General features: G+C 29.4%; 1 protein-coding gene across 2 annotated transcripts; it reads right to left on the bottom strand.

Annotated features, from left to right (window-relative positions):
- Positions 1 to 493: 493 nt before the first annotated feature.
- On the bottom strand, positions 494 to 2,534 carry LOC7492962 (LOB domain-containing protein 4). Of its 2 annotated transcripts, XM_024605374.2 has the most exons (3): positions 2,416 to 2,516; positions 2,100 to 2,270; positions 494 to 982 (listed from the first exon to the last, which is right to left on the bottom strand). In XM_024605374.2, the coding sequence occupies exons 2-3, from the start codon at positions 2,190 to 2,192 to the stop codon at positions 719 to 721; spliced, it is 357 nt and encodes a 118-aa protein (XP_024461142.1). In that variant the 5' UTR covers positions 2,193 to 2,270; positions 2,416 to 2,516; the 3' UTR covers positions 494 to 718. The 2 variants fall into 2 exon arrangements, with proteins under 2 accessions (XP_024461142.1, XP_002310683.1); XM_002310647.4 differs by having other exon boundaries at positions 2,100 to 2,534.
- Positions 2,535 to 23,868: the final 21,334 nt, after the last annotated feature.

Below are 23,868 nucleotides of genomic sequence, written 5' to 3'. Positions count from 1 at the left end.
ATATCTTGGGACTTCACCTAACAGTTTAAGCTTTGGGGTTAAAATGGTTCTTTGACATGGTATCAGAGCCTTGATAACCAAGTGGTCAAAAATTTGAATCTCACTATCCTTATTTATTTGATAAAAATTAAGCACAAGATAGTGGGTCTGTGCAAGTTTCAAGTCCAAAGAACTTTCACTTAAAAGAATGTGTTAGAGAATAATATAAATAATATTTTGAGACCTCATCAAACAACTTAAATTTTTAAATTCAAAATGACATGAATATAAACTAAACAATTGTAATCACTGATCTATTTTTTATACAACAATAATTAATTCAATCGTATACCAACAAGGTTTTTTTCAAGTCTCAGATTTCAATCACAATTAATGGATATATAACATTGCCCCACTTATAAAACTGCCAAACACCACCAAATCATGAATAAAAAAAGGATCAATAATTAATCTGGTAGTAGACATGAGGTAAAAAGACAAATGAGTGCTGTACGTACAAGATTCAACTAGACTAGTGATAACTTATGATTATATGTTTCCAAGTATTTACAATATGGTTAATGATCATTAGCAGCAACATCCCATGATCGGGTAGATATGTGCATAAAGATGCAAAGAGAAAAAGGACTACGATAGAGTTCTGAGAATAATGCAAGCTAGCCCATGATAGTCAATAAGTATATAGCAATAAAGGGAAGGCAGGCATGCGAGGTAAAAACTAGCATGACCACAGAGACTCTCCCATGGTGGCCTGATCAACTGCCATGTCCATGACTCCTGGATTGGAAGAAGAAGTGAATTGCCGCACTCTCATGTGCACTACCTCAGCTTGTGCAATTGCCAACTGGGTTTGTAGTGAATCAATTTGTTTCTGCAAAGATGATATTGCACCAACACAACCATAAACTGGGTCACGAACCCTTGCATTTGCTTCATACACCATGGAACTTACTGCATCACTTCGTTGGTGCTCAGGTAATTCCTGCAAATATTTGCACAAATTATAAGCATAACCCATTAATTTGTAGCTTTCCGGATAGGTCAAATTGCCAAGCTTATGTTTCTACTCAAATTCTTGTGGCCATCACAGGACTGAAGGCCCTTTCCCTATCGCGTGGAGTATACACTCCCAAAGTTGAGGGTACACAACATTCCCACAAAAATTTGGGTCTCGATCGATTGATTCCTAAACAAAAAAATGTTTCTACTAATGCATCGATAGATAGACAACCCTTTTTCTTTTTGGTTAAAATGAGAATTTCAAGAACAAAAGCTTAGCCTTACTTATCCAAAAAGCTAATTACTAGCTAGTGGTCATAAAGAGGAGATTAAGCCCTTTACTTTATCCTCTAGATTTCACATATATATGCAATTAAAAAAAAAAGAAAAGGTAAAAGCTAATTAAATTGTGATCCTTTAATCTCTTTTATGTACTAATTAAGGAATCAAATGGTAAACAGTTCCCTACTTTGAAATAGAATATGGAATTGGAATCCTACCTATAGTGGGGTCTTTATCCAACTGAAACTAACCACTATAACCGAACTAAAGGAGAAAATTATGTAGGGGAGAAGACCTTTTCTACTTTTTGAATGCTTTATATCCCAAATAATTACAGATAATTAACTTCTATGTGTGTGTGTGTGTGTGTGTGTGTAAACTAGAGAATGGTAAATCTCTAAACACGAGGCAGATTTTGTAAAACGGGGACGGGACTTCATATATTGTTAGGGCTTATTTTATAATTTTTGAGATTTTTGAAAATTTTCAAACTTTAGGGGGAGCAAAATCCTGAAATTTTATAACATTTGAAGTTTCATAATTAGTTTAATATAGTTTTTATATTTTATTTTCTCCCTATTTTCACTAAATTCTGGTATCATCATCCCCTTCTCTCGATCGTGCTTGGCCCTCCAATGTACCAAATAGCAATATTGGATCTCCACAAGTATGCTCCTTCAGCCTCTTCCAAAAGAATTAGAAGGGAAAAGAGAGAAGATTTTCTAGAAAGAGTTCGAATAATATAAACATTACATAATATTTTGCTTATATATTAAAAAAAGAAGGTGGAGAAAGAGATCGGGTGGATGGATTTAAACCTGTAACATTTTGTTGACATTGCTAGCACCAAAGACCTTGTGCACACTGGCAAACTTCTGAGGCTCGTCAGCTGGAAAGTAAGGAGCAAACATACAGTCTTGAGCACATCTCCTCCTAAGAAGCTTGCATGCTGCGCATGGCGAAAGTGCACCAAGTTTTCGACCACTCTCCTTCATTGTTCAAGGGGTACACAGAAGTTGTCAGTACTTGTGACAACTTAATATTAATTCTTTTCTGTTCTCACAAATCTACAATATTGTGGCTAAAAGCTAAAGGAAATCAAAATTAAATGGCAAGTTGGGAGATAAAAATTACTTCAAAATAGAAAATAAATGGCAGAAGTTGGGAGGGAAAAAGAAAACTGCAACGAGAACAAATATTTTACGAAGAATTGAAGAAGAGAGGGGAGGAGGGGGACTGGAAGGCAGAACTGGTAAGTAAATATAGAGATGAAAATGTGCAAGCAAATCTTACAAGGGTCCCACCAAAGGAGTCACTAGATTTTGTTGGAAAAAATATCCTTATTGATGAGATCCTTAGGTCCCTTCAATATGATTTCTTGTCCTACTCGTTATTTTTATTTTATTTCATCTATTTTTAAGTCTATAATAAACTTCATCTAGCCTAATAATTTTCTGGTGTACGGAAAAGTTTCAGGTGATCGGACATTCATATATGTTAATCCTATTGTTTTCATTTTTCCCCTAATGTTGCCTAATTTGACACTCCTTTTCATCCTTGTTTTTTTAAGTGCGAAATTGGAGTTATTATTATTTTATTTTTTTTGGCTAATGAAATTAGAGTTTGTTAAGACATCATCATGCATGTGAACTCAATCGGTTAAGAGACGAAGAAAAATGTGGTGTTTGTATATATGATTATATTTAGAACTCAATTGCTCTCTCCTTTAATTAATTATATCAAGGTTAAGATTCACAACAAAACCTACAATAATTTTAACTTTAAATCTCATTTTTTTATTTAATTATATGATACAAATATTAGCAATTAAAAAATCAAGTAGCAATCCAATGCTATAATGTTTGTTTGAGATTGCGTCAACCTTATAGAAAACAAACCGAAATAAATTGTGAAGCCTAATTCTTATTTTTTTAATTGAGAAATAAAAAGATGTTATTTATACTTTTTAAAATAAATTAATAAATATATGAACTAAAAAAATTAACACTAATTAAATATTAAATCATGAAGGTAATCTTCATAGTAAAAATAAAAGATAAATGCACATGTAAATGTTTTACACCACTGTCCTTTTTATTTTACTTTTTTAGAGGAAAAATCAAAATGATCTCTTTGAAATAGCATTCAACTAAAAAAATATAAAAAAATATATCAATCACTACTTAAAAAAAGCTAATTCAATATAAACAATTAATGAAAAGGAATAAAAAGAAGAGATCAAGTACTAATGCGTCAAGCCCACATGGCCGACCTTAATAAAAAAAACCCAAGCATGCTTCTTGTTATTTTTTCTTCTTCTTCTTCTTCTTTTGCCTAAGCATCATCCACTCCTTTTTAATTACGCGGTTGTTTGCAGTGGTAGGTGACTTGTCGCCTACTAGGCTGCTACCTAGAATCTGGGCATCACTTTGGTGATCAAGAATTGAATGGCGGGTTTTTGGTTTTAAAATTAATTTTCAACCAATTTTCACTTTAAAACACCTTGAAAACACCATAAATCACCTACAAAATCCCAAAAACACCACCAAGAAAACAAAGCAAAAACAAACCAAATTAAAAAATCTAAATGGAATCTGATATATGTTTTCAGATTTTTTATAGGAAAAAACACCTCCATTGAACTTTTCTTATTGAATGAAACGTATTGACACCAAGAACGGTGAGTTTCATCGCTGAAAAGTGATCATTCACCAACTTTATCTCTCATTTGTCATTTTCAGGTGACTTTCTTTCTCATATCTCAAACTCAGGGACCGAAATGTTAAGAAAATTAATTTTTAATCCTAAACTAAAATTGCAAAAATTAAAGGGATTGTAGAGTAAAAAAAATGAAAGTAATAAACATAACTTTTACTATAGAATTTGAGATTGGCCATGAGATTTCTCTTTGTATTACACTTTGATCTTTTTTGTTTCAATTTTTTCTTTCTTGAAAACATTTTAAAAAATTAATCATAAAAATAGATATAGAAGGCTATAATTGAAAAAACTTGTAAAATAAAATTTAAACTGATTATGAATTTGTAAACCCTCGATCCAAAATTTATAAATCAACATTAAATTGTGTAATTCTTAACAAAAATAAATAAATTAAGAGCAAAAAATATTATGATTACAGATGAAAGTCCCTAGTAAATTAGCTTAGAAATCTTGGACGAAATAAAATAATAAATCAGTACACAAAAAGTACCGATGACGGGGTAATTGATAGAAAATAACACATAGGACAATTAAGAGTGAAATTGTTGTAATTAAGAAAAAATATCCCTCATTTATCAATGAAAGATCATCGGTCATGGAAGAGAAGAAAACTTGAAACTCTTCTATCTTTTCTTTATTTTTCTCATGTTTCTCTCAAAATTTTAGTTTGGCGGAGTGATGTTAAGAAGTCCTACTAAAGAACAAGACAAAATCGAAGCTTTAGAGAGATAGAGAAAGGTTGGAAGTTTGTGATAAAGAGAGAGAAAGCTTAAAATTTGAAAGAGGAGGAGATTCTTGGGCAAAACTTACCTTCAATTAATTTCATTTCTTTCATGTTTTTGGTGGAGGGGAAGAAAATCCTCATTTTTTAAGATTCTAGGGTTTGTGTATATTGGTAGGGGAAAAAATATTTAATTAATTCTTTGGTGTTTTGTTATGGGATAGGTCATGATAAAAAGTAATTATGGATAAATTGAAATTAATTTTGAGAAATTAATCTCTATTGTGACTGACCATGTATAGGATATTGGGGGTTCTTGAAATTTGATAAAATTGTATGAGATTTAATGTTTTAATGATGCTAAGATTGTTTGCGATTTATTTTGGATGTTTTTATATGATTCATTAATTGTATACCTAAGATGACTATATGTATTGAATGAAGAAAAGGTCTAAAATTTGATAAACTTGTTGTTTTAATGTTGATTTGGGTTGATTTTATTGATGTTGGGTTATAATATAAAAATCATGGCGAATGATTCAATTTTACCATTTAACATCTAGAACTAAAAGGCCTTAAATAATTGAATTTTAGGGTTTATGTGAACTTGAAAGAGAAATGCAAAATTGTGTTAATTAGTGAGTGGTTGTGATGTATATGACTTGTTTAGAGACTAATCACGATGAGTGTGTGAATTAATAACATTGTATAGTGAAAAGGGAAGTGTGTGAATTCATAAGATTGTGTAAATGTGAATTGTATAAATCATGATAGTGATTTATCTGACGTAAAATGCCTAAGAATTTGTGTTATGATTGTTAAAACTGTAAGGATGAAAATGAGTTAATTTTTATTGTGACTTACGTGAAATAAATTGTTGATTTGTGGTTATGTTGGTTAAATTTGAAAAAATAAAAATATAAAAATTGGTGAAGTGGTGTGGATGCTAGTGTTTTAATGTTAGTGGAATATTTATAAATGGACTTAGGAACTTGTAATCAAGATGATTTTATATATGTTGTGTCTAGATTGACATATTGGTAAAATGTAGGATGAGAAAATATATATGTTGAACTAAATATATGGACGATAAAACAAATTACAAAAAAGAAAGATAAATGACTAAATTTAGATTTTAAATGATTTAGTAAAATAATGGTATTTATATGTTAAAAGAGTTGAAAAGTTTGACATTGAATTCAGATGCTTGTTGGAATTCGAAAGAGACGTCGAAAGCGGAACTAGAAGTGGGAGAAGCCTATTCCACAGGAGTACACACACCCCATCTTTTAAATTCTTGTAATGTCATTACAATATTTCATGAGAAATTTATTATTACTATTAATTTTTTTTTCATCTTAGGTATATAATAATTGAAAAAAATAATAGTTGATATTCTAATGAAAACCTATTATATTATTTAAGAATAATGAATTATCATATTAAACAATTTTTTTAGACAAAAAAAGAAGGGGTCAAGTCGAGTTCTTAACCCATACAGAAGAAAGCCAACATGCTTGGGCCTATAGGCCACACCCACACATCTATTCTTGTTTATTTATTTATTTTGTTTTATCTTTTCTAAGGTGTTGAAGACATTTCATCAACGTTTTTTTAAAAAAAAATAAGTGTAGACGACAAGTTGTTTGCTAATCTACATTACAACCACCTAGAGGTGGCTACAAAATGGTGTTATGGTGTTTTTTAGCTCAAAATTCTATTTTTTAAAATCTATTATGATAAAAAAGCACATAAGAAATATCTTAGAAACCTTGGTAAACTAGTCTCTCAACTCAAAAGACCCAATCTATTTTTTAAGCAAGAAAAAAGCAAAAAAAAACCATTACCATCAAATTCCTCTTCAAATGGAATCATTTGACACAAAACTTAACTATTTTGGTTGTTGGAATCATGAAAATTGACAACTTTCTCTACCACCTCAAAATTCATGGCCTAAAAATAAACAAAATAAACTTTTAGACCAAAATAAACTTTTTTTGTGAATGTAGGATTAGCCATGTGTTTTATAATTCAGTCATCTGTCTTTTAATTTGGTATTTTTTTACGATAATTTCAAATGTAATTTCATCTAATTCTGCTGGAAAAAGAATTTAATTAAAAGAAAAAAAAGTTTATTTTCATAAAAACAAATTCAAGAGTTTCACTATTTATATAATATAACATGAATAGTGAAGCACCATCCGATTCAACCTGTGTTAACTTGACTAATACGCGACTTGGGATATGAGATCGGGACAACCTGCTGAAATAAAATTGAAAAAAAAATCATAAAGCTCAATGCATATTAACTTAATCTCAAATGATGAAACTAAAAAAAAATCAATTTTATAAAAGTAACGTCAAAGAAAAACACCTGATTCAACTCGGGTTAACTTGACTAACCCGCCACTCGATATATGAGATCAAAATAAAAAAATAGATTAAAAAAAAAGACCTAGCAAAAAAGGCTGAATTTAAATAAAAAAACATTGAAAAAAAACTTTGAGTTAACTCAAGTTAACTGGACTAATCCTCACCCGAGATAACCCTACAAAAAAAATAGAAAAAATAAAAAAGATAAAGGGCCAATAATTTAATGTTAAATGATAAAATTGAAAAAAAAATCAATTTCATAAAAAATTCTAGTCAACTAAGGTTAATTTGAATAAACCGCTACCTGTGATATAAATAAAAAGGATAGTGAAATAAATAACAAAGCTCAAGCCTCAATAAACTAATATCAAATGATGAATTTGAAAATAAATAATTTTTAGTAAAAGATCAATTTTAAATCCGGTTTGGGTTATGAAATCAGAATTGCACTATAAAAAGGTTGACTCGTAAAAAATCACGAAGTATCATTAATAAGGACAATTTCACCTCTAAATGCAAGCTTTGATAGTTGAATTAATAAGGATAAAAGCATTATTACACTATTGCAAATGAATAATATAATATATCTAAGGTCGTATTAAAACATATAATCATATCTAAGGTCCTATTAAAACAATACAAAAGCTTTTAGGTAGACCTTGCTAGTAGAGACAGCAAAGTATTTATAATAGACATTGCATCATCTTCTGCTTTTGTGAATGGATCATTTTTTCTTCTGCTTAAAGACATCATGTAGAGACAACCAAGTATTTAAGGGAAGGTCTATTGTGTTGAGGGGGGACTAGCACGATTTATATAGATTATGGACTCTATTGTAGTTATCCCTAATTTTATAAAAAAATAATGAGTAGGTGCCGTAAGATTTTTTTTTTTAAAAAAAACTCAATGACTCAGGTTATAGCCCCAATTAGTCAAATAAGCTGATTTTATTTTATTTTTATGACAAAAAAAGCAATGATAGTAAATGAAAAAAAAATAACTAGGATAACATGGGAAAAGAACCCTTTTTTCAAGAACAAAAAAAATGATATTGTTCAATTTTTAACCAATAAAATATGGAATGAAAAAATTAGATAAAGAAGGGATAAAAACAAATCGGAGCAAGTCAACTCAAGTTAGCATGATAGATGTACCTGGGCGATAAGGGGTGAGCAAGCCTGGATTAACTCGTCAAACTTGCGTCCCAGGTCATGAGATCGGGATAATTTGATAGAAACAAAAATCACAGAAAACCACAAAAAAATAAAACAAAACTAATATCGAACGAAGAAATTCAAAAAGAAAATAAGCCAAAAAAAGAATGTTAACTCTTGTTAATTTTTCAAACCTGTAACCCAGGTCATTATACCAAAAACACTATACATAAACAAACCATGAATCTCAATCATTAATAAATCAAATGATGAAGGATGAAATTGAAGAAAAAATCACTTAAAAGTATTCTAAATAAAAAAATTTAACAATTAAAAGAATGTGGATAAAATCAAAATAAAAAATAAATTAGAGAACAACTATAATTTTTTTATAGTCATACCACCGCTGACATGCATCACACTAACAGGAAGAGTACGTAGTGACGCTTCTAATGATATAATGAAAAGGCCTTTTGGTCGTTGAGAGATGTCACACTCATCGCTTGAAGTGTGCGGGCACGTCATATACAAGTGCCAACAATTTTTTTTTATTTTAGTAATAATAAATCATTCTTAAAGATCAAATTGCTCTCAATCAATCTGGTAATAACAAAAAACTAATTAGAATGAAAAGACCAAAAGGTCCTTGGATGCATGATTTATTTATTTTTTATTTAAAGGGTAAAGTTATCATTTTTTTTATTTAAAAAATAAAAAGACATGAATTCTCTTGGGTTCAGGCTTTAATTTTTTTTACTAAAAATGTAATTAAGTTATTTTATGTGCTTGAAAAATTAGTTAAGATTTTTATACTATATTATCCTCGATCAATCTTTTAATAACTAATTAATCATATAAAAAGATTTAAATACCCCCAACACAAAAGCGTTTTACTTTTTTGTTACGGGTGACTTTACACTGCTTAAGCTTTTATAATTCTAATTTTATTCTGCTCCTCCCACTTCTTCCCTTCTCCTCCAATAATTGGTTAAGAAATTATGGGAGGGGTGTTCATGGACCTGTGCTTCTGTTTTTGTTTTGCTTAGTGAAGATCTAAAGCTGTATCATTAGGAATATTCTGCTGTTCTTTTGCAAAATATTTTAATATTTTTCGTAAGTGATGTACGGTTAGATTTTGCGGGGAGCCAACGTTTAGGTACAGTAGACATATATTATATGAAACTATATATTAATACTAAATTGCAATTAATAAGATGTGTGTGACAAGAAAAGAATCAAATATAAAAAGGCTTTAACTAGCGTGTTAATGATAAAAATAGTTAGGTAGATTTATTATTTATAAACATCGATAAAATTATGTTAAACCCTTGAGACTTGAGAGAATAATCTACTATATCATATAGTTTTGACACATGAAAAATAATTTAATTTAAAAGAAATGAATATATGGACTGTTGATGGGGGGGGGGGGGGGGGGGGGAAATAAAATGAATGGAATGGAACAAAACATCAACGTAAGTCCAAATCGTGCTATTAGTTCTTTCATCGACAACCCCATAGTGGGGCAAGCTTGTCGATGTCAATGTATATATTGTCATGGTTTGGTAGCTTGAAGGTAGCTTCATTAACGTAATTAATCAAGCTCTGCTAATTATCTTGATTATTATGTGATGCAGGCAGAGTGCACGTGCATGTCGACATATTAATGCTCAACTTTCAATTACATTTTGTAACAACTTAATAGCAAGTTGCAGATATATTTATTTAAGAGGTAATCATTGATATCTTATTATAAAAAAAATCATTGACATCTTTTTTTAATTAACGAGATGTTTAGATTAGCTTGCGCGTACTCTGACTAATCTTATGAGTTCTGAAATTAATGACCATATAAGTCTTTAATGACTCTGAGATTTGTGGGACTCGAACTGATAATTTATAAGAAACAAATATAAAACTTGATTAATTAAATTATACCCTTAAAAATTAAAAATAAATAAAATCATTGATGCCTTTATAACTCACAATGATGATAAATGCCTGAAATATGATTCAAGGAATCCCAAGGTTTCTTCCTAGCAAAGTTAGTGGGCGGGGTTCACAATTTCCTAAAGAACAAGTTACATGATATAAAAAATTATGCTAATAAGGAATGGTAAAAATCACAGTATAATTTTTTTAGGCGCTATGAATAGAATAATAAAATTATGATTTTTTCTTTTATGAGAAAAACATTTGACCTGCTGCTTAATGGGGGTAATATGATTTTTTTGTTAATTTTTAAACAATTGAGTGGATTGAGGCAAATGTGTAAGCTCGGGCTAGTCTTTTTTAGGAATAACCCAACCTTTTAAAGACCCAATAAAGTAGACAATGTTCAAACCTTTAGTTGTTTAATGTAAATGTCTACTAATATTGAGAAGCGTTTTTTAGGTCCTTTGTCCCAATGTTTATTCACTAGCCAACAAATGCTGCTAATGGTAAGTAGAAGATTGATTGTCTTTTTTTGTTTTTTTTTTACAATTCTTGCTTTTAGAACCTTCAATCAAAAGCATTCATAATTAGGCATTGGGAGGCTAAATGAGAGCACATCACCCATGTCATAGAGAATGCCAAAAAGATGCCCAAGTGATGGCTTATGTCTTAACCCATTTTTTACCCCTACTTTCAATATATTTTTTTAAAAAAATTATTTTTTAATCCAATTTAGCCAATTTATGATCATTTCATGATGTTTGACCGTTTTCATATACCTTACTTATATTTTTTAGTGAAGAATTCTTGAAAATTAAAAAAAGAAAAAAAAGATTAGTGAGTGACATTGTAACAACCTAGGCCAACATGCTGTATATTGTCCGCTTTGGGCCTTACCGTCCTCACGGTTTGTTCCTGGTGACGCGAGCCCACTTCTGAGCCTGACGCCCCAAAACGCGTACAACATGTTAGCAACCAGCACTACCAATAAGGCCAGCTACCAAACCTTCACCCGTCAATGTGGGATATTACAGACATTATAAGTAAAGAAGGAAATGGAGACCAAAATAAACATCAAAGTCTTGGCTATATATTTAGGTAACTAAAAGATCAAAAAATGGGAATGATTAAAAAACCAAATTAGAAATACAAATAAAATCAAATAAGATAAGAAAAATTCAAAGATTTAAAAATAAATAGGGGCCATCTTCCATAAAGTGTAGAGATTCAAATATATGTGGAAAGATTGTAGTTAACTTGGACTACATGGAAAGTTTTAATGAAAATATTTAGAGAATCACCAATTATAAATCTCATTGTAATCAATAAGGGAAAAAAAAATCTTGCACAAGATTTCTAATATTAAGATTCTTATTAAAAAAGATAAGAGATCTTCCAATATTTTGTATTAATTAGTTGGTTTTATTCTCTATTTTAAAGGTTTCTTAACACTATATATTGAGGACTACAGTAGAGAAAGAAACTTACTAGAAAAGAGAACGTATGAAGGAGAAAAGAAATTAAAAAAAAAGGAGATTTCATAAGAAAAAAAGAATAAAGAAAAATATAAATTTTAGTAGGGGGAGAGAGTGGAAAAAGTGTGGGTCTCTCTCCTCCCATCATTTTTTACCTAGCTACCACCAGAATCTAGCCATTATCGCAACCTCCTTTATATTGGCTAAACAACCTAAAAACCTAACAACAACCCATCTTTAGTGATAGATTATCATATCTTCTATTTAAACCAACCATCACCATCCATTTCCCTCACCATCATTGATAAAAACAAACCCAGCAGCACTAAGTTCAATTGTCAACCACCATAACACATGTCATCCATTAGCCATCCACTCCACAACCATTAAAACAATTAAAAGCACCAAACCAAAGAATAAGAGAGAGAGAAAGAAAATGGCCAAATTTTTTCATAGCTCGATGTCTTACCTAGAGAAGTAGTGAATGACACTACTCATCATGATCACTACTTGATAAGGATTCATGTGGACAACACATGCCTCTTCCAAAAGGGTATGAAGGCTATGAGGATTTATATTATGAGGTGGAATAGGGATGAAAATCAATACCTTATGGTGGAGTTAGAAGGATTGGGATGATTTAGTTTATCAAAGGTGTAATGGTTGGACCTTAGTGTTGAAACTCTATATGCGGGTGTTTATACTTGTTTGTGGTGAAAATGTGCGTCAGAATAAAGGTTTTTCAATGAGTTTTTAATTTATTAAATAAATGGTAGGGTTATATATATATATAAAAGGTGTCTTTTTCACTTTCCTTTATGTGAATGATATGGGAGTATATATATAATAACCTTTAGTAAACCCTTGAGGTGGTAGTCAATAATAATGATTAATTTGTTTTTTCTGTAGTTTGTAATTTTTATGAATGATTTTTCTATTTTTACACCATTGAGTCTAGTGGCCATCATTTTTCTAGTATAATGTTTATTTTTCAGTGTTATGTATCAATTATATTTTTATCTAAGATTCAACTCAATGATGGTAAGATCTTTAAACACATCCTATGCCTCAGAAGTTGAAAGATAATATATATTGTTGATACATTAAATTATTTTTAAAATATATCATTTTAAGTTTTATGAATGATTCTAGACTTGTGGGTTCAAGGGTATCCTCACCAATTCCTTTTCGATTCATTTCTCCTGTTATCTAGTAAACCATTGTCCTACTAGTTAAGTCACCTTTGAGGCAATAACATTTGATTTTTATATAAAAAAATATCATATAAATACTCTTTAAACCTCTGTTTGTAAATATTATTGTTTAAAATTTTTAATGTGTGCAAATATTCTTTCAATAATTATTGGGTTTCGGGATACATTTCGTCCTATCTTTGCGAGTAGATATAGGTAGGGTCAATGTGATCTCATAATGGCCCATCTAAGTAGTGCCTTTCGATCCCATTTGCACATGATCAAATAAAATGAGTTAAAGCCTAACCATCACCATCTTTTCAAGTATAATGCTTGTATTCCAAAAATAAGGATTAAGCCTTATTGCTTGGTCTAGGTCTCAAATCATTACCTTAGATATTAATAGTTTTTTACCTTTAATAACAAATATACATATATGAGTTTAGGCGAACTTTTAACATGTATGCAAAATAGATACCTTTATTATAATATTATGAAAAACAAACACAAAGTAATTTATCTTAAGTGTGATGTCTTACAATGATTTTCATCTTTTTTTTTAGCATAATCAGCCCCTCACTTAAGAATCTCTAAAGACTAGTACAAGTGAGGGTCATTCATAAAAGACTCGATATCCGTTCCTAAGAATAAGAGACTTATTAGCTAGACCATTCGTGAAAAGTTTGATGTTCGTCCTTAAAAATAGAAAACTTGTTGACATAATTTTTATTCTTTTTTAAAAATAAATATTTACACACTCATGCATATTTAAAAAGACAACAACACAGTTTTATAAAATGATACTAACACTATTTTGATGTCATTAAAAGTAAAGGTTAAATAAAATAAATAAAAAAATGCATGACTACCTAGCTACCCATTTTTTAAAACAAATTTTTATACACACGAATACGTAAAAACACAAAATAATAGTTTCATGAAATAGACCTAATACTATTATGAAGGAGGTAAAAATAAAATAAAATAAATACTTAGCGAAAAGTCATTGATTTTCAAAAATGAATTGTTTCACACACCTATACATGTAAAAAAAAAAAAATTGTATAAAACTGTGACAACATAGTTTTATGAAATGAATATAATGCTATTTAAAATCCAATAAAATTAAAACAAAATAAATAAAATAATACATAAGTAAAAAATTGATAATTTCTAAAAATGAATTGTTTCACGCACATGCATATGTAAAAAAACAACAATGTAGTTTATGAAATGACCATAACATTATTTAAAAGCCGATAAAAAAATCCAAATAAAAAAAATGCATGAGTGAAAAGTGTCAATTTTGAAAATGATTATTTAAACGCTAAACATTAACATAAATATTCTCAAAAATTTATATTTTCTAACTCAGTAGATAGAAAAACTTAATATGGATCAATTAGTTTATTTATTTAAAATATATCATCTTACTAATTTACTTTATCATTATCATCTTTAATAATTTAACAAAATATTGCTGACGGAGTTGCTGATAAAATATAATGATGTCATATATCGAAGAAACAAAATATTTACTGAATTTTTTTTAGTTGTGTGAATTAATAAATTAAAGACGGTTCTATACACTCACATTTTATATTTTGATAAAAGAGTGAATTTTAATCGGATAAATTAATAATTTAATTAATTCACAAGAGGTGGTTAAGTCGTATTAATCAAGAAAAGACGGATTAATGGGGCTGATATTAGCAACACACCATACCCATAATTGTCTTTTTCGTTTCTGGTTACCGCTGCCACGACCCACCTATCAATTCTGCTGTCACCATTGTCTATTTCCCGCCACTCCTTCATTGTAGCTGACATTAACATTTAATTAAGTTTGAATTAGGTGACAAGCATAATTCGTTTCTGTGTTACAATTTCGGATTCGAAAATAAAATGTGAGTAAAAATATAATAAGCTTTTAAACTCTGATTAAGTATATCAATTTAAATGAAAATAACTTGTTTGAATTCTGATTTTTTTTAAAAAAAAATGGATCCAAATATGTGAAAGATTTGAAAATATATTTTTTTATCGAATAAAAATATAATAAGCTTTTAAACTCCCAAACAAATATAGGCTCATCATGTACTTTCCCTTTGCAGTTTTTCCACCTCGAATCTTAGTTCATTTCATGTGTTCTGCATATCTCATTTTGTTGACTCTTTAATATAATTATGAAGAAATGGATTTCATACGTGTTGAGGTTATTGTCATATATAATTAAGTGCTGAGATATATAGGATGCCAGCATAAAGTTAATTGACAATGACCTGACAAATAATTCCAAACCCTATGAGAAGAAAGCACTGCTAAATCACCCACACAATATGGCGGGTATGTTGCAATCTCTCAAAAACCATTCCATTTTTTTCTTATGTGAAAAGTTACAATACAATCTCATAGTGCAAATTTTGATTTTTTTTTTCAAAATATTTTTCAAATATTCAAAAACATCAAAAAAGAAAAAGAAAAGGAGAGAGCATGTTTTCAATGCATTGTGGTCATTTGCATGCCCTTTTTGTAGTTTTTCATTATTTTTCTCCTTTCAACATCCTTTCAAAAAATCAAATTAAAAAATATATAATTTTAATGCATTTATGTTCATTTTTATTTCTTAATAACGTTTTTTATCGAATCGATGTTAACGATGTTTTTTTTTAATACAAAAAAATGTGAAAATCAAAAAAATCAAAATAAAAAGTAAAATGCACAAGTGGACTAAAAATGCGAAGCAAAAAAAAAAGAGCCAAAAAAAAAACAAGTTACTTGGGAACTAAGCAGTTGGATGAAAAATAACAAAACTTTTGGACTATAAGTAGTAGAGGAATCTTACAATAAAAAAGGAGCTCGTCATTATATAACCCTAACCACTATTGTGCTGAAAAAAAAAAAAGAAGAAGAGAGAAGAGAAGGAAAATAGAAATAAAAATATAATTAAAAAGGAGAAGAAGAACCCATGAGTGACAGGCCTCTCAACTCTTTTTGATGGGATCAAAACTATATCATTGAATCCATTAGAAGTTCTAGTTGAGTCAATTACAAGGTCAAGAGCAAAGAAGCTCAAAGCTACATTCAATGAGCATATTTAGAGCATTTGGACTAAAGTGAATTTCATGTAGGCTACATCTTCAATAAGTGATGATCAAACATTAGTTATTTTAATCTATATATAGGAGGGGCCTAATCCATCTATTTACGAGCTAATTAATTTCGGTAGCTAGAAGATTATTTTTTCTAATGCATGATTTTATGCTAGCTAACAAAAATAATTTTTAGTCCAACTATTGAATCAGACTAAAATTTTACATGAAGGTTCCAGAGGCCTTGTTTTATATGCGCTTAAACTTTCATAGCAATTGGACATCAGAAAGACCTTGTGATAAAGTCCTTAAGCTACTATGCAAGATTTGTATTAGTTTCCTAGTTGATTTAAAATTATTTTTTTCTATTTTATTAAAAACTCTTTTATTACTTTTTATCCTTGTTTAGAAAGTTTTCACCTAGAATAAATAGGGTTATTTAGTTTATAATTATTTTTTTACAGATTTTTATTTCAGAATAATCTATTATGTGTGTGAGAGAAAATTCTTTTATTTTGGTTCTTCATTGAACTTCTATAACTTATCAAAGAATTAATCAAGCTTCATGGTGTCTTTGATAATTATCATTCACATCTTTTCATAGGCATCAGGTGGGGTTTAGTTTCTGTAGTTTTTATGTCTCAGTATAGATTATTATTATTATGTTAAGCTCAATGACAAGCCTGAATTTAGCTTTATTGGGAATGGTCAATTTAACCTTGGGTTTCTGGATCTTTATATTCACAAGGTTCGCATTTCTTTTTCTTACTGTCATAAAAGACCCAAACCCACTAAAAAAACACCATCACCAATCTCTTTTTTGTTTCTCTCCCTCATATTAGCACCACCACTTAGTTAGTCGATTAACCACCACACCAAGACAGTCATCTCTCCACCCATCTCAACCATTGGTCAGCTTCCTTACTAGCTGCTAGTCACTAGCATTATCAATGGCAGCATTGCCAACACCAACAAACATAACCATTAACCCACTATGGAGAGGGAGAAACCGAGAGCATTTTAGACATATGACTTTCCCACACCAACCATATTGACTCAACCATTATTCTAGACATATGACGAGCATCACAGTAAAGGTAGGCGGTGTCAAGCACCTATAGAGAGAGAGAATTGATAGAAAGGAGAGGAGGCCAAAACTTTAATGGAGTAGATCTCCTTCTACAGATGTTTATTTATTGCACCATTAATAGGGAAGTGAGGAAAAGGCAGAGGCCCACTCGATCTACTTGGTGGTATGACTCAATAATGATGGGTGCATAAACCATACATGCGTTAGCACAACTCTGAAAGGTTAGTTCCAAACCTTAAATGATTTTTCAGATGATTTCTAACATGATTGCAAAGATTTATGATATTTGAAATATTTTTTGAATTATTATTGGATATGTGTTTTTGTTGCAATATTGGAAATTTTTATGGGTTTGATTGTAAATTTATAAAATACTTGAAGTGTTGTGGGTTTACACTTGTTGAGTGACAACCTTGGGGGTATGATGCCACCAAAAAATTTATTTTTAAGGTAAAATAAGGATGGAAATCAATACACCGCGACGAGGTTGGGAGGATTGGGTTGCATAGGTTTATTCAAGGTGTAATATTTTGGTCTTGTTGTGAATTATTAATGTGTGTTGATGTTTCTTTGCGATTTGTGAAATTTGTATGTGACACTTGATTTTTATTATGAGTTTAATTTCTGGCATGATCTATTTTGCATATGAATGTGTTTTTTTTTTTTTTAAAAAAAAACAAATTAAAGCAAAAGTATTTTACATATGAATGAGTTTAATTTCTCAATAAGTTTTATGCATTGTGACATATTATTTCTTTTGTTGTGAGAGGACATGGACTAGGTCAACCTGACCTCATATAGGCCCAATGAGTATGAGAAATAATATTTTAAAAATAAAACACCGATGTGATTGTTAAATATAGCAACACATTCTCGGGTAAATGAATCCATAGAAGTCATTGTCCAAACCAAGTTTGAAACATTTTTACCACTAAATCCCACTACTCAGTAGATTAACCTATTTCCCACTACTCAGTAGATCAACCTATAATGATTACTACTTAGACACTTTAGGACTACGGTATAAGACTCTCATTCAACAAAAATTACGAGTGAACCCTGATATTATAGGATAAATAAACTTGAACAAAACATTATCCATGAACCACCATCGTATAATCCAAATATTTAACATCCTCTCTTTTTTTTCCTAGTTTTCTAAGGTTGATATTAGCCCTCTTAAATATTTACTGATGTGAATTGATCAACTATTAATAGTCACATGTTGTGATGAGATATAAAAATGTCAATTGACCAAAATTGGGATGAAAAACTGAACCATACCATACAATGGCTAGGTTTAACCTTTGACTCAAAGTTTAACTCACAATAGTAAATCTATTATCACCCTATAAATAGACTACCAATAGATTAAGCACAACAAACTGTTAGGAATATAAGATAAGATTAGCAATTTAGCTTATCTTGGGTAATACATTTTCAGGTGATAGTATCTTCTTTTTTGGCATAACTAGTTCCTTACCTTAGATCTCTAAAGATTTCTAGCGAATATAATACTTGGTGGCGACTCCTCTTTTTATTTTTTTCCTATGTATGCCTTTTTGTTTTTATGGGTTCGTTGCGACGTCGAGTGTGACACACAACATGATCAATATTTCAAGGTTTAGTTTCTGATTAATATTGTATCGATAAAGTATATTTTTTCTTATAAATCTAGAGATATTTATTATTGATGAAATTATTATCTTAGCTTATATATGACACTCATATATTTAACAAAATAAATATTATTCACATATAATAATCTTAAATTAAATTACACCTTTTCAACACACACAAATAATTCATTTACACTTAAAAAGCATGTTAATTAATTAATCTACAAATATTTGTAATCATCACTCAAAAAGAGAAAAGTATTAATATTCAAACAAATAAAATATATTGACATAAATGTTATGTAATGAGAAATTTGGATCAAAATAACTTATGTTACAGTTTGTAAGTAATTTTAAAACATGGAGAGATTTTTCTAAGCAATAATAGTTGCACATTTCCTTTGTTACTACATTGAAAGAATCTTGGATTTTCTAGTCTTACTAATCCTTCTAATCATTCCTCATAATGTAAATATGCTCCACGGTATCTCCAATCAAAGCCTAGAGTTTTAATATTTTAATCATTTAAAGTACCTACATTTTTAAATCACAAACCAAGTCACATAAATTAACATTATATTATATTAAAAACTAAAAATAATTCCATTTTTATTGTTTAAAATTCATTGTACACACACTCACAATTTAACGTTCATTTACTATGCAATTTCACTTTTTATTTACATTTTGATCCTTGTAATTTGACTTAAACAACATCCACTTTTACTGTTTAAAATTTATTGTGCACACCCTCATAATTTTTTTTTTATTTCTTTTCAATTTTATCTCTTGAAGTTATGTTACCATGGTTTTATGCATTGGAATCTATCTTTATATGTTTTCTCTCACTTTCCTAGTGTGTTGATAAAAGTTCTAACGTTAAATTAGCGATCAATTTTATGAAATAGAGTTTTAGTTTTTTATTAAAAAATAAATCAAGAGATGAAGGATCAAAATTAATATAAAATAATTAACAAAGAACTTTTCTAATAAAGGTTATTATGTTTTGGTCCTAAATTATATTTTTTACATTTCAGTCCTTTAAGGTTGAGAGAAGAAAGAGAAAGTCACCAAAAAAGTTGAGGAGAGAGAATGCTCTCGGGTTGCTTGATTTTGATTTTGGTGTGTACAAATTCAACTTTAAGATAGGAACTCAATGAATGTAGTTTTCACCTTAAATGATGTCATGAAAACTAGATTGGACTTAAAAAATTTACATTTGTTTTTATTTAGAGTTTTAAGGCAGAATAAAATGTCTTTTATTGTTGGAAATTGAATTTTAGAAGTTCATATTATATTTTTTTTGCATTTTCTTCAATGAAAATAATTGAAATTTGAGTGTTTAGATTCAAGATCTTAGACCCCAATTTTGTGGTAATTGGAGATAAGTCCAATCACTAAAACATATTTCATATAGATAATGTATCATTCATTCTCTTAAAAAAAATTATATGGGCTTCAAAGCTCAATCGCATGGGTCTGGATTTTCAGCCTAAGCGTATTTGCATTGCAAGTCTAGGCACACATGAATCATCCTTTCAAGCCCATGCAAGCCTTTGGTTAATTCTTTAAGCCCTTATTGTTTTTTTATTTTTTATATCTTACAATAAAATCATATTTAGATAATTAATTATAATTATATAGAAAAATGTATTCAATTAGTCCATGTCTTTTAAATAATATTTCATCATTTTGTTGTAATATTTGATATCTTGTTATGATTATATATGAAACTTAAAAGCACAATTTTTTATAAAACAATTATTTGTGTGTGTCTATATATATATATATATATATATATATATATATATATCATTTTTTATTGTTAGTTTTTATAATATTTTCTTTAATGAATTATATTTTTATATCTTTATATAGTCATATAAAATTAATGAAAATATTGTTTTATGCTTTTTTCCTTATAATTACTTCGTACATCATGATAAAATTTTATTTGAATAATAGTGCTTTTGATATAAAAAAAAAAAACAATTGTGTTCCCTAAACAAATTAAAAAGAAATGAATTGATAATAAAAATGAAGGTTTGGCTAAATAAATGTATTTTTTTTCTTAATTAATTTAAATCATTTGAGCTTTGAGAAATATTTAATTTAATTGCTTTAAGTTTTGTTTTCCAAATAACCAAGCTATTAGAAACAAATCATTGTTCCATCAAAATAAGAAAAAAACCATAAATAGAAAATTGAATTTTGAGAAGATTAATATATTTTTTTCTCAAAATTTAAATTATTAGACTTTTTAAAAATATTTATTTTAATTATCACAAGAAAAATTTTAAGAACTTATTGTTCTTAAAAATTAAATAGGTAAGGTATATTTGCATGATATATTTATAAGAACAAACAGACATATGTGCTTAGTGACAAAAATTAACCTCCAAAATAAATAAGAGAAAGAGGATAAAATATAAAGAATAACCGAGATAAAATATGTGCATGTAAATCTAACTTTTGCTTCCTAGAAGGAACGTCGACTTCTTGCTTTATTCTTTAATTAATGTTAATAAATATTTTATGATTTATTAGTTTATATATTTTTCAATTCATTTTACTTAGGAAATACATCTTCTTTCCATTTTCCAATTAAAAGATTTTATCATACCAAAACTTGAATTTATAATGTTGGTTGTTACCTACTTTTGACCCTACAAAAAAATAAAAATGAGAAAAATTAGGAAAAAAATTCAAAATACAATAAGATATACATGAAGAAAGCCTAGAAGATTGTCCAAGTTGGTGGTGAAGAACCAAAGTGAGAAGTGGAAACGTGGGACGACTAAAACGTATAAAATTGACAAAATTGGAAACCCAATTCTGATTGACAAAGGCCCCATTGGTGAAAATATTTTTATTTGGGGTAAATAAATATAAATTTAGATAGGTAAGGACTCAATGAGAATTTTGGATGGATTTAATTGCAAGAAAAATTAATTTTTGAAGTCAATTTAGGTTTTAATTGGAAGAAATTAAAGTCTGGGGTCAAATTGCAATGTTAAAGAGTTAATTTGGTCAAATTAGAGGCTTAATTGTATAAATATTGAAGTTTGATGGGCAATTAGGGACTTGATTGAAAAAATCCAAAACCAAAGACCAAACTGAAAACGACGTGTGATTGTAAGGGTTAAATTGACCAAATCAGGGGTCAAATTGAAGAAAATTAAAAGTTTGATGGCAATAAAGGGTCCAAGTGCACAAATCAGAAACCAAGGACCAAGATGAATATGGCTCTAAATTTTGGGGTTGATGATTGAGTTTGGTAGGGGTGAAATTGCATGAAATTAAGAGTTTGTGAGGTAATTACAGGTGTAATTAAAAGAAATTGTAAGAATATGGATTAAAATGAAATCTGTCAGATCCCAAATTAAAAACTCTAATTTCTAGGGTTTAATCTAGACAACGCGTCATTCAACCACTGTTTAGCTTATTCTTTGATATTTTTGGCTAATTAAGTAGGCATTTTTAGGTTAATAAATGTGGTGTTTTAGACCACCTTTGAGGTTGTAACCACTACCATTCAACTGAGAAACACACCCTCTACGAAGATCAGCTACTCCTATCAAATATTTACATATCAATTTCTTCAACGAACTCAACAATATCTTGTCTCCAATCAGTCATCACTACATTATATGATTATAGGCTGATCGGGTTGGTATTTTCAAAAGAATGAATGTGGAGCTACAGACCTCCAAAGTGAGCAAGTTTGGATCCAAATGAAAGGTGTGCACCCCCTTTACCAAGATCAGTGGTCTTCAACAATGATGATGTCAAATTTGCTCTAACAAAGTCTCAGAAGTTGTTAAGTCAGCCATCGATGGTTGTGATACTCATTTCATAAAATCACTAATCTTTTTTGTGTGTTCACACTTCAAGCCTTCTCAATGGGTTCTTATCAAAGGTTAGCCATGTTTCTCTTAAGATCAAAAGCCCATAAACAAGCTCATTGGTCTCCAGGTTTGGAAAAACCACAAAAACCTCCAAAAACCAAGTTTGTTGCAAAATCACCATTGAAAAACAAACATAGGTACAAAGCTTATAGCTGTAAAACATACTCCAGAACCATATCATTTTGATCAAAGGGCTAAACTTTGATCAATCTATGTTTGAACCCATCAAAAACACTAGCAAAACCATATAAATACCACCCTGGAAAATCATAGCAGAGATGGCAAAAAAAGAGAGAAAAGGTTGATAAAGGAAGTTTAAGTGTGAAGGTTTAAGAGCCTAGCACAAGGATTTCTTAAACTTTGAAATGATAGTAAGCTTGTTGAAGCAATACTTTACAAGGAAAGTAAAGCAGATAGTAGCTACTCTAGGAGCATGAATGTATACTTTATAACCTATAAGTGGAGTCCACGTGGCCTGCTGGAGTGGTTTTTTTATTATCATTTGGTCTTTATTTATGTTTACAAGCATGGAGATGAGATTTAAATTTTTTAGCAAATAGTGTTGTGGTTACCCCTTTTGTTACATTGATAGTTTGATTCTATTTTCTAAAGTTTTTTTTTTACGTTTTAGATGTAATAAAAGTCTTCTATTTAAGCTAATTTTTTTATAAAACAATATTATTTTAATTTAACTTAAGCATTGGATGTTAAAGTAATGATGTTTATCTTGTATTTACTAGGTTTATTCATGACCAAAATGAGTCTAGAAAAACTAATTTTGAATCCATATTGCATGAATATGTAGACTATTTTAAGTTGATAGTTTTTGGATTTGGAATATCTTGCATAAACTGAATGATTTGATTTTGTTTGTTGGTTTTTTTTATTCAAATATGTTTGGTTATGGTAATGTGGTTTGTTGGAACTAAGAAAGCATGTATTAGAGGACTAAAATGTCATTTCTAGATTTGATAGTGTCTAGTTTTATATCTAGATATTTTTTGGGTTCTAAAGCAGTGTTCTTCGTGTACTTGGGAAGAACATTGTCTTAGCCCTATGATTTGGACCAATTTTAGTTCAATTCTGTGCACAAAACCCTTCGGACGACTTTAGTAGTCAATAATCTAGGGTTTATTTACACCAATAATATGTTTTCAGGAGGTTTTAATTCTAGAGTTTTGGTTTTGAACCGAAACCTAATTTGACAAAATTGTAGTTTTTGAGTGATAACCAAAGTGCATGAATGCTAGATTATTTATCCTTGCATGATTTTCAACATATTTGTGTCCTTGGTTTATCCATATCT

The sequence above is a fragment of the Populus trichocarpa genome, chromosome 7, assembly GCF_000002775.5.
Source record: "Populus trichocarpa isolate Nisqually-1 chromosome 7, P.trichocarpa_v4.1, whole genome shotgun sequence".
NCBI classification, from domain to species: Eukaryota; Viridiplantae; Streptophyta; class Magnoliopsida; order Malpighiales; family Salicaceae; genus Populus; species Populus trichocarpa.
Note: the sequence above shows the minus strand (reverse complement) of the source record. Positions and strands in the feature narration are given on the sequence as shown.